The 16,575-nt window shown below is 52.2% G+C and overlaps 1 protein-coding gene across 1 annotated transcript in view; it reads left to right on the forward strand.

The window, feature by feature from the left end:
- The window catches only part of XKR7 (XK related 7), a 28,466-nt gene extending 14,261 nt beyond the window's left edge, over positions 1-14,205 (forward strand). Inside the window, exons 2-3 of the mRNA XM_025469663.3 lie at positions 5,912-6,114; positions 7,323-14,205. Of these exons, the coding sequence (XP_025325448.1) occupies positions 5,912-6,114; positions 7,323-8,278 (1,159 nt within the window). The 3' untranslated portion in view covers positions 8,279-14,205. The remainder of the gene's footprint in view (positions 1-5,911; positions 6,115-7,322) is intronic.
- The last annotated feature ends 2,370 nt before the right edge of the window (positions 14,206-16,575 follow it).

Here is a 16,575-nt window from a genome sequence, read left to right on the forward strand (position 1 = left end):
GTTGCCAGCCTCTAAGAGCAGACAGACAGGCTGACCTAAGAGCTGAGGGTCAGTCTAGCAGATGGACATAGTATTTGCGAGACCACATGACCCATATTCCAAGGGACAGAGAGGTAGACTGACCCAGGGTCCCAGGGCAAGACTGTCTGACAGCCAGATTGACAGAGAAGCAGGTGAATAAATAGGCTAACCTGACCCTGCATGCAAGGCACAGACACAACAGGCTGAGCTGAGCCACAGACAGAGACAGTGACCCAGATCCAGGATCTGAGGGCAGACCCAGGGATGGTTCCAAGCTGGCCGTCTGCATGGAGACTGAGGCCCAGACCAGAAATCCTGACTGGTACTAGAGACTCCAGGTGACACAAGAAGCAAAAACAGGAGAGACACAGGGTGACCTAGACACTAGGCCCAGAAGCTTCCTGGCTTCTCAGGGACATGAGATACCTTCATCCTTCCTCCTTCCTTCTACCTATAAGAGGAGCCCCCCAGGTCTGGGGAATGCTGGAATGTTCCAGGGTCACAAAGGCAACCAGACCTGGGGAACAGAGAACGAGCTCCGTCCATTTCTTACACTTTCCTGCCTGCTCCCAGAGGCAATGGGGTCCAGAAAAGATAGCTTTTTGGATGCCTCACACCCTACCTGCTGACTTCTCCCTTCCCTAGGGTTGTGTGGGGTTTTTTTATTTGTTCTTTTGCCCATAACCCCACCTTCAACAATACACACTTATCTGCTCTTCCAGTTTCCTCCTGGACATGCTTCTTTTCTGAGCACAAGAAGGGTAGTCAGCAAATCAGATCCAAAACAGATCTCTGAGCACCTGTTTCCACACTGTGAAAGGGGTAGTGGTAAACCTGTCTGTTATGTTCTGGTTCACACTGGCCTTGGACAGTTTAAGTCAGTGTTGTGGGGGGCCCAAACAGGCTAAGATGTATCAGGGAAGCCTGCCTGGAGGAGGAAGGACAGAAATGAATCCGTGAGCCCAGGAGTTGCCTGCCCATGGAGTATCCCGGCAGTAAGCAATCTCAGGCAATGGAGCCCTAGGGCCTTGAAGGTCAAGAGAAAGACACATGCAAACACTCTTTCACCTTTGTTCATTCAACAAATATTTATTGAGTGCCTACTACATGTACTGATGCTGAGGAGACAGAGGTGACCAAGGCCGACTGAGTCCCTACCCTCATAGAGCCAGTGGTAAAACAGAAAATCAATATGTAAATTAATAAATAAGATTGTTTGATATGTATGTTACGAAGTTCAGACAGGGCTATGTGACAGTTGAGAGTGGTTTAGTGAGGGTGCAGGGTCCACATGGGATGAGTGACCTAGGAGGCCACTCTGAGAAGGTGACACAGGAGCTGATGAGGAACTAGCCATGGGAGGGTCTTGGGGAAGGGTGTTCCAGGCAGGGCAAGTAGCAAGTGCAAAGGTCCTGAGTCAGGAACGTTAGGCTGTGTTTGAGGAACCTCCAGGGCAGGTGGAGTGCCAACAACAAATGAAGCAGTAGCTTGAGAGTAGGAGAGAAACTAGCAGGGCCAGATGGTTTAGGGCCTGCAAGCCAAGGGAAAACCCTTGGACTTTATTCCAAGTGTGATGGGAGGCCCTTGGAAGGTTTTGAGAAGGGGAATGACATGATCTGACTGGTTTTTAAAGTATCTTGCCTGTTGCCACGTAGAGAATGGACTACAGGGGGGCAGGAGTGGATACCCAGAACCCACCAAGAAGGCAAAAGATGATAATGGTCGGGACCAAGGTGGTAGCAGTGGAGAGAATGGATGCATCGGGGATGCCTTTTGTTAGAAACCAGATGCACCCCACCCCCAGATTGGATTCCTCTCCCTGAGATGAGGCATCCTTCTTTGTGGGTGGTGTTGGTCCTGTTTGTGGTGAAAATCAGCTTCTTCCAACTTCCCTTCAAATAGAGTAGAATAGGTAGGCTTCCTGGAGGAGGTTTCAAGAGAGGCTACTTGGTGATCTGGAGAAGCCAGAGGCCTCCACCTACCATGTGCTCCCAATCTCTATATGCACACCCCTCTTAGTGTGCAAATTACTTTCAAACCCATCACCTCATCCAATGCTCACAACAAAGAGGAAAATGAGGCTCAGAGAGGCAAAGAGACTACCCAAGGCCATACAGCATCTGGGAAGCAAACCCACAAGCCCTGCATTTTGACATCTTGCCTTTCTGATCCTCATCCCAGCGGCTGTGACACAGGCAGGATGGTGAGTGCTGGCCCCTTCTCAAAGAAGGTAAAACTGAGGCACAGGGAAATTAGGTTACATGTCCTGGGCAGGGCTGTTTTAAAACCTTTGTGAGCCCCACATCTATCAAGCATATTAAAATGCAGCCACATCAAACACCAAATGTAAATTATATATAACCAGATAAAAGCCAAATTGCAGTCGATTGGCTGATATCATGTTCTGTTTTGCAGACATTTAATTAAACATTTATTAATTTTGATCCTGCAGTTTTTCCCTGTGTATTAGAGCCAATTTTTTCCCCAGGCCTCCAACGTTTTTCCTAGGCCCATGAAAACCTCACAGTCCCTTGGCACCAAGCATTTGGTACCGGCTGGAAGGAACAGTCACGGTTTTGGGTGCTGTTGCCAAAAGGGGCAGAGTGAGGCTGAACCCAGGTCCTCCCATCCCCGGACTGTAGCGTGGTCTTTCCACACTGCCCAATGCCTCATTTTGGGGACTCGGGGCCTCCTTTCTTCCCCTCCCCTTCCCCACTCAGCCCACAGCAGCCCTGAGCTGGGTGAGCCCTTTGTCTGCGGTTATCTGGGGTGAGGGGCCTTGGAAGCTGGCAGAGGAGGGGGCAGGAGTGGGCGGGGAGGTGGGCAGGCAGCCTGTCAGGTGGTGATGGATGCTGGCCGGCCCAGGGCCTCCCTCATGCTGACCCGGGCCAGGAAACAGATGGTCCTCCAGCCTGAGAGAAACTTCCAGGGTGTCGCCCTCCCCCAACTCCCCAGGCCCCTTCACGTCGGACCAGCTGGTCTCTCCTTTCTGTTCAAACCCAGAGCCACAGGAACAGGGAAGGGAACAGGTCTGGGGGAAGATGGAGGCTGGGAAAGGTGGTCTGTGATCTGGGCTCCCCAGAAGCCCTGCAGCCCATCCTGGTCTCTCCCATAGCCCCCCACTCCTGGCCATCTCTGCCTCTGCTGTCTGCCCCTCCTCAGTGCCCTGCCTTAGCTCAGCCTGTCAGCCCAGGCCTGGACCAAACCCCAGCCTCTCCTGGCTTTCCTCCAAACCAGCCTCCAGAGCGAGCTTTCTAAGCCAGCAAGCTGATCACATCCCCTTGACTGTGGGATAGAACTCAGATTTAAAATAAAATATGAACGCTTCAGTCCGGAATGTAATGCCCTTCACAATTCTAATCTTCCTATGCCCCTGCCTGTGAAAAGCCACCCCTCCATGCCCAGCAAATCACTGGCCATATCCCTAAAAGGCCATGCCTCTATGCCTTGGTCTCGGCTGGTTCTTCTGCCTGGAATGCCCTTCTACCTCCTGCGTGCCTTCTAATCCTACCTATGCTTTAAAACTGAGATCAAATGTTTCTTCCTCTGGGAAGTCTTCCCTGATTTCCTCCCTGCTCCAGCTAAAGTTACCCATCTCTTTTCTGGGTTCCACAGCAAGTCAGATCTTATCTTGTCTCTGCCCCATTGTACTGTGAGATACTTAAAGCACAGGGCCTGACACCCAAGAAGTGATCCAAAATATACTTGGTATGTGAATCAGTGATTCTGGCTGTTGGGATTCTTATGTGGGAGGAAGTCAGGGGCCCAGAGAATGAAAAGTACAGGGAAACAAATTTCTGTATACCAGAAGAAACACAGTCCAGTCTTGGAGATGCTCAAAAGGCAAAGGCCCTGCCCTGCCTCATAAGGTAGGGACTCCCTATCCTGGGGAGCGTGTAAGCAGGAGGTGTAAACACACAGGCCTGTGGTTTGCGGAAGGACTGCTAGCATCAGAATGGAGAGTTAGACTGAGGAGCCTTTGCTTTTGTTGATTCTCTTCCCCTTCCCAGCTGCTGGTTCCACACTGTGTATGTCATGTCGAGGGTGTGTCTACACCATTGATTGGTGCCGGGAAGACACAGGGATGAGGAGGAGAGCCCTGAATGGGATGTTTCTGGCCATGTTATGGGAAGGAGAGATTGAGTCACAGAGCATTAGCTCTAAAAGGATCTCCAGAGTCATCAAGCCCATCCTTCTTGTTGGCAGATAGAGAAACTGAGGCCTAGGGAGGGCCACCCCATTTCTGTGATGGAATACTCCTTTGGGGAAACTCTTGGTGTCAGTTGATCCCAAATTCCAGGGAGTACTGTGAATCCTCTCTTGAACTGGCAACACACAGTTGAATACAGTTGGTCCCCAGGTTCCCAAACAACATCTTAAAAATGCCAGCACTTCACATCTGGGAGTAGACCTCCCCAAACCTGGTTCTCCAATTTCAGATTCAAGTAATAGGATCACTGAATCTCTGTTGGGATTTTCTTCCCTGATTTCTGCGGAGATAACATCTAGAAGAGTGCTCTCTGGTTTCAGCAAAGGGTGTGCCTGCCCCATGAATCAAAGAATTCGGGAGTTGGGGGCAGGTCTATGGCTGCACAGCCTGGGGCAGATCTGCTGGGCAAAGAACGAGGGCAGAGAGGGGAAAGCACGCCTGGAGATCTGGGTGGCAGGCCCCTTCTCATCTTACATGGGCACTGCACTTCATTGGTGGAGAGCATTTTAAAACCCATTTTATCCTCACAGCCAATTTGGGAGGGATTCCACTGAGGCTCAGAGAGGTTCTGGCTCAAGATCACATAGTAGTTGAAGCAAAGTGAGCACTTGAACTCAGGACTTCAGAATCCTTTCCTTACTCCCTACTTGGTTACCAGAGTTGTATTCAATTGAAACAAACTTGCCATCATGCATGCATTCACTCTTTGAGCCAACACAGATTGAGCACCCACTGTGTGCTAAGAACAGACAGTACAGCAGTTAGCAAGCTGACTGAGTCATCCTCACAGAGCTCCCAGTCTGGGGGTGATGGATGCATTAGCAGGCAGTTACAACTCGCTGTGGGTTAGACAGAAGCCTGTCTGGAGAGGTCCCTACCCCAGGTGGAAAGTGGTCAGCAGAGCCTTTCTGGAAAAGGTGGTGTTTAAAAGCTGAGCTTTGTTAGAAAAGCAGGAGTTACCAGGTGTGGGGCTGCAGCGCGGTTGGAAGATAGGGCAAGGTGTTCCAGGCAGAGGGAACAGCAGGTGCAGAAGCCCAGAGGTGAGGGAGCATGTTCGGAGCTGGGGTCTGTGGCCTGTGCAGCACAGCTGTAGCCGTGAAATTTGCTGGAAGAAGCAGCTCATGAGGAAGCATCGAAGTCTCACATGCCAGGGGACCTATGAGCAGCTTCTCTGTGCCCTGTGGGGAAGAACTGGGCACTGAGAGGTGTAGTTGGGGATCAAGTCAGGAAGCTGGGGGTTGGCACCAGGGACTGTTCCTGAAGGAACCAGGCTATCTGGCTTTGAATCCTGGTTCCCCTGCTTCCTAGCTGTGTGACCTTGGACAAGTGGCATAGCTCTCTAGGTGTTAAGTTTCCTCATCTATAAAATGAGGACAGTAATGGGAACTTCAGTGCACGGTAAGGAGTTGGGAATCCCGCAAAAAAAGCAGACCCCAGAGCAATAATGATGATGAGAATGCTGAACTAAGGGTTTACTTTGTGCCAGTGCTTTAAGCTAGGGAGCCCATTCGGGGATCCCCACTCCCCCCACGACGACGACAGCCCCCGAGGTGATCCTTACAAAGGCGCATTTTACAGCCGAGGATACGGGCTGTGCTCAGCGCAGGGAGCGTTTACACACCGCGCACCTGCCTCAAGGGGGCTGAGCGCGGGGGCCTGAGCTCGGCGTCCCTCCCGCAGGTACCTGCGCGCCATGTACCTGGGGCTGCAGAGCCGCTGGCGCGGGGAGCGGCTGCGGCGCCACTTCTACTGGCGGATGCTGTTCGAGAGCGCGGACGTGAGCATGCTGCGCCTGCTGGAGACCTTCCTGCGCAGCGCGCCGCAGCTCGTGCTGCAGCTCAGCCTCCTGGTGCACCGCGGCGGCCAGCCCGACCTGCTGCCCGGTGAGCTCCGCCCCCGCCCACCCAGCCCCGCCCCAGGGCTCGCCCCGCTTCCGTAGTCTGCTGCAGGGGGCCCACTACCCTTCCTACCACCCCCACTACTAACCACTTGCTGTCAGGGATTTGGAGGCTCCACCCCCGCTACTCTCACTACCTTCCAGGCCTCTGGAGACACCCAAGTCCCCTCCAGCGGCCCATTTACCCTCCGTGTCGGGAAGGGCCTGGCCTCCTTTTGGGACCCCTGGGTGTCCCCACTCTCATCCTCCCCTCTTCTCCCTTGCCAGGGCAGAGCAGACCCCATTTCTGCTAAGTCCAAAAACACCCCTGACCCCATCACCACACCTCAGACCCTACCCCTCATTCCCCCAAACTGTCCTGATCCCAGATGGCATCTCTTGGGGACCCTCCCCTAACTCACAGACTTGCTCAGTCACCCTCAGTCTCCAGAGAGCCTGTTTATCAGCCCCCTCACTGGTCTTCACTTCCTAAGGACGCCTCCCAGGCTTAGTCCTGGTCCCCATGCCCTCTCATAGACCAGGCCAACCCTTTATGGCAGAGAAAAGCCATATCCCGGAGTTACCCATGCTCCTCCCACCCAGACACTGTCCATCCCACCTTCAATGACCTCAAAGATTCTATCACCACCTCTGGCTCCTGGACACCCTTTCCCCAGGTTCCCGGGCCCCAATCAGAACTTCCCAACACGGATTTCTTCTCATACCCTCAGCTGTGTTCAGCTTGGATACCCCTCTCCACCCCCCAGCTTCACCCTGGTGGCTTGTAGCTACAAATAGTCCCCTCCTGGCTCCTCCATGCCCTAATCATGACACCCCCCCCAACTCTTCACCTTCTTTTTCACTCCCAGAATCCTGGACCCTAATTTCCCACCCTCCCACCAAGACCCCTGAATCCCAACATCCCTTATTCTTAGAGACCTGGCCTTGTCCCTTATGGAGACCAGAGTCACCCATCTTCCCTCTGCCTTTATGCTCCTGCAGAAGTACCCAGCCCCATCCACTCTCCCTGCTCCCATCATTGCTCTTAAAGACCACCCACCTAGGCCCTCTGCCCAGCCCTCCTGATTTAGAGAGACCCTTCCCTCACACCTCCTCAGAACCCAGCTCCTGACCCAGAACCCTCCCCCTCTCCTCAGACCCCAACCCAGACCCACCCCTAACCCAGCCCACCCCACCCTCACCCTGTCTCTGCAGCCCTGTCCACCTCCGCCTCCCTCGTGTCCCTGGCCTGGACGCTGGCCTCCTACCAGAAGGTGCTGCGGGACTCGCGGGACGACAAGCGGCCGCTGTCCTACAAGGGCGCCGTGGCCCAGGTGCTGTGGCACCTGTTCACCATCGCGGCTCGCAGCCTGGCTTTCGCGCTCTTTGCCAGTGTCTACAAGCTCTACTTTGGCATCTTCATCGTGGCTCACTGGTGCGTCATGACCTTCTGGGTCATCCAGGGCGAGACAGACTTCTGCATGTCCAAGTGGGAGGAGATCATCTACAACATGGTGGTGGGCATCATCTACATCTTCTGCTGGTTCAATGTCAAGGAGGGCCGCAGCCGCCGCCGCATGACCCTCTACTACTGCATCGTCCTGCTTGAGAATGCCGCGCTCACTGGCTTCTGGTACTCTAGCCGCAACTTCTCCACCGACTTCCACTCGCTCATCCTGGTCTGTGTGGTGGCCTCCAGCTTTGCGCTGGGCATATTCTTCATGTGTGTCTACTACTGCCTCCTGCACCCCAATGGGCCCATGCTGGGTCCCCAGGCAGCTGGCTGCATCTGCCCGGAGGCCCCAGGACCCTGTGGCCCACCAGCCGATGCTGTCACAAGTCCCCCGAGGTCCCTACCAAGGACTACAGGCGCTGAGAGGGAAGGGCCCTCAGTGGGGGGTGAGCGTGCAGGGACCCCCACGCCACCTGTCTTCCAGGTGCGGCCTGGCTTGCCTCCCACACCAGTGGCTCGTCCTTTGCGGACAGAGGGGCCTGTCATTCGGATTGACCTGCCCCGGAAGAAGTACCCTGCATGGGATGCTCATTTTATTGACCGCAGGCTCCGGAAGACCATTCTGGCGCTGGAGTACTCCTCTCCTGCCACACCTCGGTTGCAATACCGGAGTGTGGGGACCCCCCAGGAGCTGCTGGAGTATGAGACCACGGTGTAGGCCACAGTCTCCCTGCAGAAAGGGATAGGCTTGGCTGACCCCACATCAACCACAGTGTTGAGCCCAGAATTTCAGGGCCACCCAGCTAAAGGGGTGTGAATCTGTTGGTCCCGGGGTAGAGTGGCCTACCATTGGGTTCTTTCAGGGGAGGGGACAGCCTTGTGGAGGCCCCAGCCCTAGACCCTGTTTTCAGCCCTGTGGCCCATTTCCTAAACTCCCCCGAACTAGGGTCCAGGGAATTAACTGGTGCTACACTCCTCATTAGCTGCCCCACTTTCATGAAGGCCTACGTACCACATCTGGTGCCAGGGGCACTGCACCCTCTCCCCTGCCTGGAGTCACCCACATGTTGCTCCTGGTGGACCTTCCAGAGAAAGGGCACTGTCTGGGGCCCATGACCTAGGCCCTGTGCTCCTCAGGGGGTGTGTATGTGTGTGCGTGGGGGGGGGGGTGCTGCTTCTTTGGGGACGGATCTCTGAGAAGGATGGAGAAGGTCATGGAAGATGTGAGGGGAGGTGGGAGCATCTGGTGGGCAAGGTTGGTACAGTTCCCGTGGGGTCCAAGATCCGGAGCCTGGGCAGGAGGGAAATGAAAGGAGGGAGTTGGGGTGGCGTGGGGAGTTGGGGTGGGAACTAACAGTGCTGCAGCTGGACAGGAGGAAGAACCCTGAGACAACCGAGGGGTTGAGGCCAGCAGAAGCATGAAGCGAGAGCAGGTTGGGGGCAGCAGAACCCTCAATCCACCACATAGAGAATGTTCAGGAGACACCCTTTGTTGTGGGCTCTATTATGGATGAGGTTCTAGACACCTCAGGTGAAATGTTTCCAGGAGCCATTCTTTGTTCTAGATGAGTATCTAGAACATTTCTTCCAGATAAAGGTCTTGAATACAACAGATAAAATGTCTAGGAAGATACTCTGGGCTCAATTATACATGAGGTTCTAGCACATTTAGCAGAGAAACTGTTCTAGAGAGACATTCTTAACTCTGGATTAAGTTTTAGAACACTTACCTGATAAAATGTCTGAGGGAGTCACTCTGATCTGGATTCTGTGGTGCTCACAGTGAAGGCACTGGAGCCCTGCTGTTCTGCTCTGGGAGATTGTAGCTCCTGCCATGGTGGTGGGGAGGGGACTCTAGAACCCCATGTAAGTGGGATGTTCTAGGAACGGGAACTCCAGTTTCGATTTCTGGGATTTATAGGAGTTCTGTGCCCTCATCCACCTTGGTCCACAGCTGTTTTCCCCAGACAAAAGTGTCCTCACAACCCTTGAGACAGTTCAATCGCCAACTGGTTTCCAGCTGAAAAAAATTAGCTCTGGGGACATGACATAAATCTTGGCTCTCAGCCACCCTGCAGATGCAGCTCCCTGGAATAGCAGCTGGAAAACTGACAGGTTTTTGCCTCAGATCTGACAAATTTCTAGGACCTGTAGTCTATTCCCCTAACATCCTAGGGTGCCCATGGGACCACTTCCCACGCCCCCTCCCCCTTTCTCTGGGACAGTCAGTCCTGGATAGGGTGGGGGAGTCTGGGAGCAGAGAAGTTGGCAGTTCTGTGGGGTGAGGGGACAGAGCCTCTAAACAGAGCTTGGAGCCTCCCCCCACGTCCCCACTCCCCATGCCAACTAAGTTCCGTTCACTACAAGGGCACAGCAGACAATATTAAGGACACCTGCAGACCTGGGCTGGGGGTGAGGAGGCCCATGAGAATCCCAGACTATGCAATTAGAGAGGCACTTTGCTCTCTCTTGTTCAGCCGCCCTTGGGTTATAAATGGGGAAACAGAGGCCCAGAGTGGCAGCTAGTCTCACGGGTCCCAGAATCCTGCTGTCCCATCAGATAGTGACGGGTGAGGTGAATTTACTGAGGATTCAAGGAGAGGGACACATTCAGGGTGCAGGGTGACCCCAAAGGCAGAGAGGGCAGGACTGCCCACATACACAAGCACACATCACACCCGTGACACAAGTCACCTCACCCCCCAGCACACAGGCGACTGCATAGACATCCACATGGGCCCAGATGGAGTGTGCATTCCCTCCACCAACACATAAGAATGCTTTTACTACTTTCTTTCTTCTACTTCCCCAACCCCTGAGAAGCTTCAGGAACCAGGCCTGAGGTGATGGGTGGTGGAAGAGGTCTGGTGCTGACCCAGGCCTCCTCTGGTGGGTTCACCACCTCATTCTCACCTTGTCTTCTGCCCAAATCTGTCTCCAGAGACTGAATTCCAGGGCCAGTTACATGTTAAAGCCCTTGGTGAGGCAACTATGCTGGGGAAGCAGACCCAAGTCTGGATGACTGCTTCTCCAGGGCCAAGTGTTATCTCCCCTAAACTCGCCCCTGCTTGCAATAGCTCTACAACCCAGTTTACAAAGGAGGAGATTGAGGCTTAGAGAAGTGACATGAGGTCAGCCTTGACAAGTTATTTTACTCCCCAGCATCCTTGAATGGCCCACCCAGTGGCTGTCCCATCAGCCAGCGTCCTAGAAGGAAAAGTTAAAAATACCCTCCCTGGAAGCTGGAAGTCCTTACAGCTCCAAAAGCCACCAGAGAAGGAGGGAATAGGAATGAGCCGGCAGTGCTAAGATGCGGCCTGAGGCTCTCAGGGAAACCAGGGCCACAGTTTTGGACCTTCCTCCATCCCTACCCTCCACATCTCTTTTCCACAAAACCCACCTTCAAACCTCTGCCTCCAAGGACAACCAAGCCCTGGAAATGACCACAGTGAGGGGCCCTAGGAGAGGCCACAGGCACCTTCTCCTGCTTGTTACCCTCAGGAAAGAGCTGAGCCTCCAAGGAACCCACCCCCAACCACCATATACCCGGGAACTCAGGACCCCATCCCTTCCTGTCCTGAGGTCGTGCTCTCAGCTGGCCTGTCTCCCTCTTCACTTGGTCCTCATCAGTCTTCTTGTTTCACTGGGCTAGTGGAATCAGAAGAGGGGAAGGGGCATCATCCCATTTGTGTTATTTTGTTGTTGCTTTTTTTCTGTGACACAATCTACCTCAGCCAGTCCCTCTCTTCCCTGCCAGAATTGGACCCCCTGGGTCCCTTCTTCCTGCTTCCCATTGTCTGTCCTGTACCCCAGCTTGGCTGCTTAGTCCTTCCCAGAACCCCTACAGGGTCCTTGCAGTGAGAGAATATTCCAGAACCACAGCCCAGAGGGACCCGTGAGGTCCCTAAGTTTCCTGTCCTCCACATCTACTATAGAGGAGAAATGGAGGCCCAGAGAGAGCCAGGGACTTGCCCAAGGTCACACAGAAAGTCAGTATCAGAGTTAAGCTTTTCCTGGAGCTAAGAGGTAGTTGGGTCCACCTTAATTTTGCCAGGAAGAGAACAGGACACTGAGTACCAAATTTGCCCTCAGTGACTCTACACCCAGGAGACATTGTCCCCGTTTTCAGGGTAGACCTCTGTCTCCCAGTTTTCTGGAACTGATCCCCCAGCTTGTTGACTGTGCTCCCCAAACCTCTCCAGGCACAACACACCCTTCATCACACCTCCATGCACTTATATACCATGTGCCTTGTAACTGTCACCCCAATTGAACAGCACAAACCTCCACCCCTCCCTAGCAAGGGTTCCCCCACAGGGAAGGTTTTCTTGGTCCCCTCCTCTCATCTGTCCCATCTTTGTGTCTCCCCCAAATCTGCCTTACCCCCAGGCATCTCCCTGCTACACTGAGTCCAACAGAGGCATGTCACCATAAAAGTGGGAGAAAGCAGAGGCCAGGGAGGGCGAGACCTGGTGAGGGCCAAAGGGGCTGGAAATATCTAAGGAAGGTCTTACCTGGCAACCCAATGCCCTAAGGACTAAAGTCCCACAGGTCCTTCCCTTGGAGCTCACCTGGGCTTGGCACTCACAGAAACCTAGGGTAGTGAGGAAGTGTTCCCAGAAAGGGGTATATGGGTTGCAAGTTCAAATGCCTTCAGGTACTGAAGAAAATGAGGGCAGAGCAAGTGCTATATAGTAGGTAGTGGTAGAGACTCTGGGAAACAGGAGAGTATGTGCCCTGCCTATAGGACCCTAGAATTCAAAGTTTTGAAAAACCTTGTGCTGGCCAAATAAATCTCAGATTTGGCCCATGGGCCACCAGTTTGAAATCTCTGGTTCAACATGTTGAGAAGGTTCTAGGAAGCCATGCAGAGTCTGATAACCCCTCTGGGGAAGTCAAGGACAGAGGCCTGGCTCCCTCTGAGACTTTAAAAAGTGACCCTGAGAGCTGTCCTCCCTCCACCCCCACTCTGAAAAGTGGAAAGGGAAGGGAGACCTGGGCATTCACAGGGTCCCTGCCTGGGGAACCATCATCTAATAAGGGCTAGAGGCCCCTCCATGCCTGAAGGGGGCACTTTAGAGGCTGAGGTTCTCCATTGTTGGGGCGTCTGGTTAGGAGGAACCTGCCTCCTGTGAAGGCAGAGTCCAGGGAGAGGAAGACTGAAAAAGACTGAAATCCAAGACCCAACTGCCGCCATCACATGCTGGCTCCTGCCACCCTTTGGCATCTGTCTCCCTCCCAGATAAAGCTGGAGGTAGGTCCTGCAGGGGGAAGAGCTACAAATTTCTATATGGATATGTTTTGAAAGGTCTCATTGGAAGGGACTGAATGATGCCAGGCCACCTGGGCAGCAGTGGGCATGGTGCCCAAGCTGCGTCTTCTCAACCAGAGGGCCTTCTAAGACCCTGGGCCTGGGTAGGGCAAAGGGACTACTACATGCCTATCTGGATGGGGAGGGGCTGGCCCTCTGATGCCTGGCCTCATCCACCCTTCTCTGATCACACCGTGGTGGGCGCTGCCCTCTCCCCAGCAATCCTGGCCTTTTTTCTATGCACAATCATTGTAAGGGCACCCCCAGGCCAGGCTGAAGGGGTGGGGGCCCTGGGGTTCCTGCAATAATCCCAGAGTGGAGGGTAGCCTAAGACAAAAATGAGGGAGAAGTTCACAGGGCGTGGAAGGAGGAAAGGATATTCCTCCATCTATCTCTCACCTGAATTTCCCAGAACCTAAACCAGACCTGTCTCCGATGGGCTAACCCACCTTGGCAGGGGGAGGGAGAGTGCTCTCAGATAAACACAGCCCTCAACCAACCCCCTTGGTTTTCCAGACTAGTAAAATAGCTAGAAAGGACCTGAATGATTCCCAGAGCACCCCCTCTTATAATTTTCACCCCTGAGGATCCTATAGTTTGGGAGATTTTTCTGCCAAACAAGCCTCACTTCTTGAAGAATAATTAATCTTCCCACATTAAATTAACTCAAGCTGAGCTTCTGATTGTAGATAAATGCTCCCAAGGCCTCAAGTTAGCTTTCAGGGCTTGAGGGTGGGGGAATATCTGTATTATTTTGGAGTGTTTAATACACAATTCTCATGGGCCTCCATTCCTGCCTCCACCGATCCTTAGGGTCTAGGACCCCAAGTTGGGAATCTGGTTTACTTATCCAGCGTCCTGTTTTACTAAGGGGGAAGGCTCATGGGGCAGCCAGCCCAAGGTCACTGGGCCAGTTGGTAGCAGGGTGGGACCAGAGCCCAGGTCCTTTGGGGCCCCACCAGAACATTCCCAGCACTGATGCTTCCCCTTCCACTAAGTCTCCAACTCCAGGAACCACTAGCCATGATCGAGGGGCTGATTTCCCTCCCTCAGCACAATTCCCAGTGATTCTCCCCTCTGGGTTCTTTCTTCCCTCTCTACCTGGCCCCCACCCTTGCCCACCTCTGTTTCCTATTCCTGGTCCCACCTCCTGGTATTTACTACATCTGTGCCATCCTTAGACCCCAGCCCCCACTCACCCCTCTGCGCTTCCCCCAGGAGGGGGAGGAGACCCCAAGCGGGGGCTTCTGTACTGAGACTCTTTTGTACACCACAAACTTTTTGTATATTTTTAATTTTGCTGCGACATGAGATATTAAAAGTCATTTCAGTACGTGCTGCTTGTGTCCTATTGTTTTGGTTGTTTGGGGCCAGAGGAAGGCGATGAAGAAGGAAGGAGAGGGAAGGAAGGATATCTTCTGCCACAATCCCTTGAGCTCCCTTAAGAGATTCAAGCGGTTCTGAGGCAGAGGAGCCTGCGTGCACACAGAATTCCCTGATGATTGGACAAAGCCTCAATCAATCAACTTGAATGCCCACCCACCCACCCCAAACCCTCGGGTTTTGGGGATTATCTCCAAACTCTTCATTTTACAGATAAGGGGAAAAAGCATCTGGGGACAGATTTGCCAGGGGTCCCAGGATGCACCCTAGACAAAGTCAGAACCCAGACTGAAGTTTCTAATCCCACTAAACCAAATATTTGTTAAGTACATATTATGTGCCAGGCACTCTTCTAGGCACCATGAACAAGAAAGATATAAAACAAACATGGTCCCTGCCTTCACAGAGATTACTTTCTAGAAAGCACTGTTCCTAAAAGATCTCCCTGCCTCCAGGGTTTCCACCCTCCATCTAGTGGTTCTCAAACTTCAAAGTATACAGAATCACTTGGGGTTGAGGGGGGTTTGTTTTATTTTATTTTATTTTTAATTTTTTTAAAGATTTCATTTATTTATTCATGAGAGAGAGAGGGAGAGACACAGGCAGAGGGAGAAGCAGGCTCCATGCAGGGAGCCCGATGTGGGACTCATCCCTGGTCTCCAGGATCAGGCCCTGGGCTGAAGGCAATGCTAAACTGCTGAGCCACCCGGGCTGCCCCAGGGGGTTTGTTTTAAATGCAGATTTCTACTCGGATAGGAGGTGGATAGAGTTTGCCTGGAAGTCTGCATTTTAAAGGTTCTCCGGGGGATTCTGGTGCAAGGAGTTTGAGACTCTCACTTTGAGGACCACTGCTTTAATGCATCCTCATCCTCTTACAAATCTGATCATGACATGACAGTTCTTTGCTATAGAATCTCCATGGTTCCCCAGGACCTTCAGGATAAAGATTGCAACTTTGGGGGGAAAAAAAAGGAAAGAAAGAAAGAAAGGAAGGAAGGAAGGAAGGAAGGAAGGAAGGAAGGAAGGAAGGAAGGAAGGAAGGAAGAAAGAAGAAAGAAAGAAAGAAAGAAAGAAGAAAGAAAGAAGAAAGAAAGAAAGAAAGAAAGAAAGAAAGAAGAAAGAAAGAAAAGAAAGAAAGAAGAAAGAAAGAAAGAAAGAAAGAAAGAAAGAAAGAAGAAAGAAGAAGGAAGAAGAAAGAAAGAAAGAAAGAAAAGAAAGAAAGAAAGAAAGAAAGAAAGAAAGAAAGAAAGAAGAAAGAAAGAAAGAAAGAAAGAAAGAAAGAAAGAAAGAAAGAAAGACAGAAAGAAAGAAAGACTTTTTCATGCTGCTGACTTTTCACTATTGGGCCCCAAATACTTTTTAATCCTTATCTCCAAAATTACCCCACCTGGCGCTCGTAGCCTCTCCAAACCATTCATCTTCTTGTTTTTGTGAGCCTCTCCTGGCTGCCACCCAACAGCCTTTCTCACTAGTCTCTCATGCAGGTGGAGCCCCATTTTAGGGAGCCTCATCCCAAGTGCTCAGGGAATGTAGCCCCAACCTGGCCCCAGGAGGCAAGTCACAATTGGCCCAAGGCAATGGTTATCAAAACACAGTCCCTAGACCAGTGTTACTGAGAAATTTATTAGAGATGTTGAATCTCAACCCCCACCCAGACCCATCTAATCAGCTACCTGTAGGGTTGAGTGGAGAGCAGCATGTCTTTATAAGTCTTTCAGGTGACTCTGATACTCACTCAAATTTGAGAACCATTGATCCAAGATCATTCCCCCTGACCTAGGATTGGTGGAGGCAGGGACATATGATTCAATTCTGTGTTCTCCAGTATCCATGCTTCCTCTTGTCTATAAAGGAATTTTTAGCTGGGCCCAGTGGCCCCCAGAATAGAAGACTACATTTCCCAACTTCCTTTGCAATTAGGTGTGGCCAAGGAAACAAATTCTAGTCAGTGGGATGTGAACAGAATTTTGTACTGACAGGTATTCTCTTTAAAGGGTGGGGTTGTACTCTCCCTGGCTGGACCATAGCTGTGTCGGAGGTGAAAACAAAATCCCAGTGTGGCATAGCAACAAGATAGGAAGCCTCTGGATCCCAGACCCAACAGTCCCAGGTCTGCTGCCCCGAACTACTCAGGTAATAAAAGAGAGAAACTTCTATTATGTTTAAGCCACCCTTGTGTCTTTGTTACAGCCCAAATATATCCTGGCTAAGACATCTGGTTCCTAGACTCCTAAGGGAAGTCTCTTGAAGCATCTGTGGGACAGGTGTTCCTTCACAATAAAAAGACACAAAAGAAGGGGGAAACCCTTCAGCCCCATCAA

This window comes from Canis lupus, chromosome 24 (genome assembly GCF_003254725.2).
Source record: "Canis lupus dingo isolate Sandy chromosome 24, ASM325472v2, whole genome shotgun sequence".
Lineage (NCBI taxonomy): Eukaryota > Metazoa > Chordata > Mammalia > Carnivora > Canidae > Canis > Canis lupus.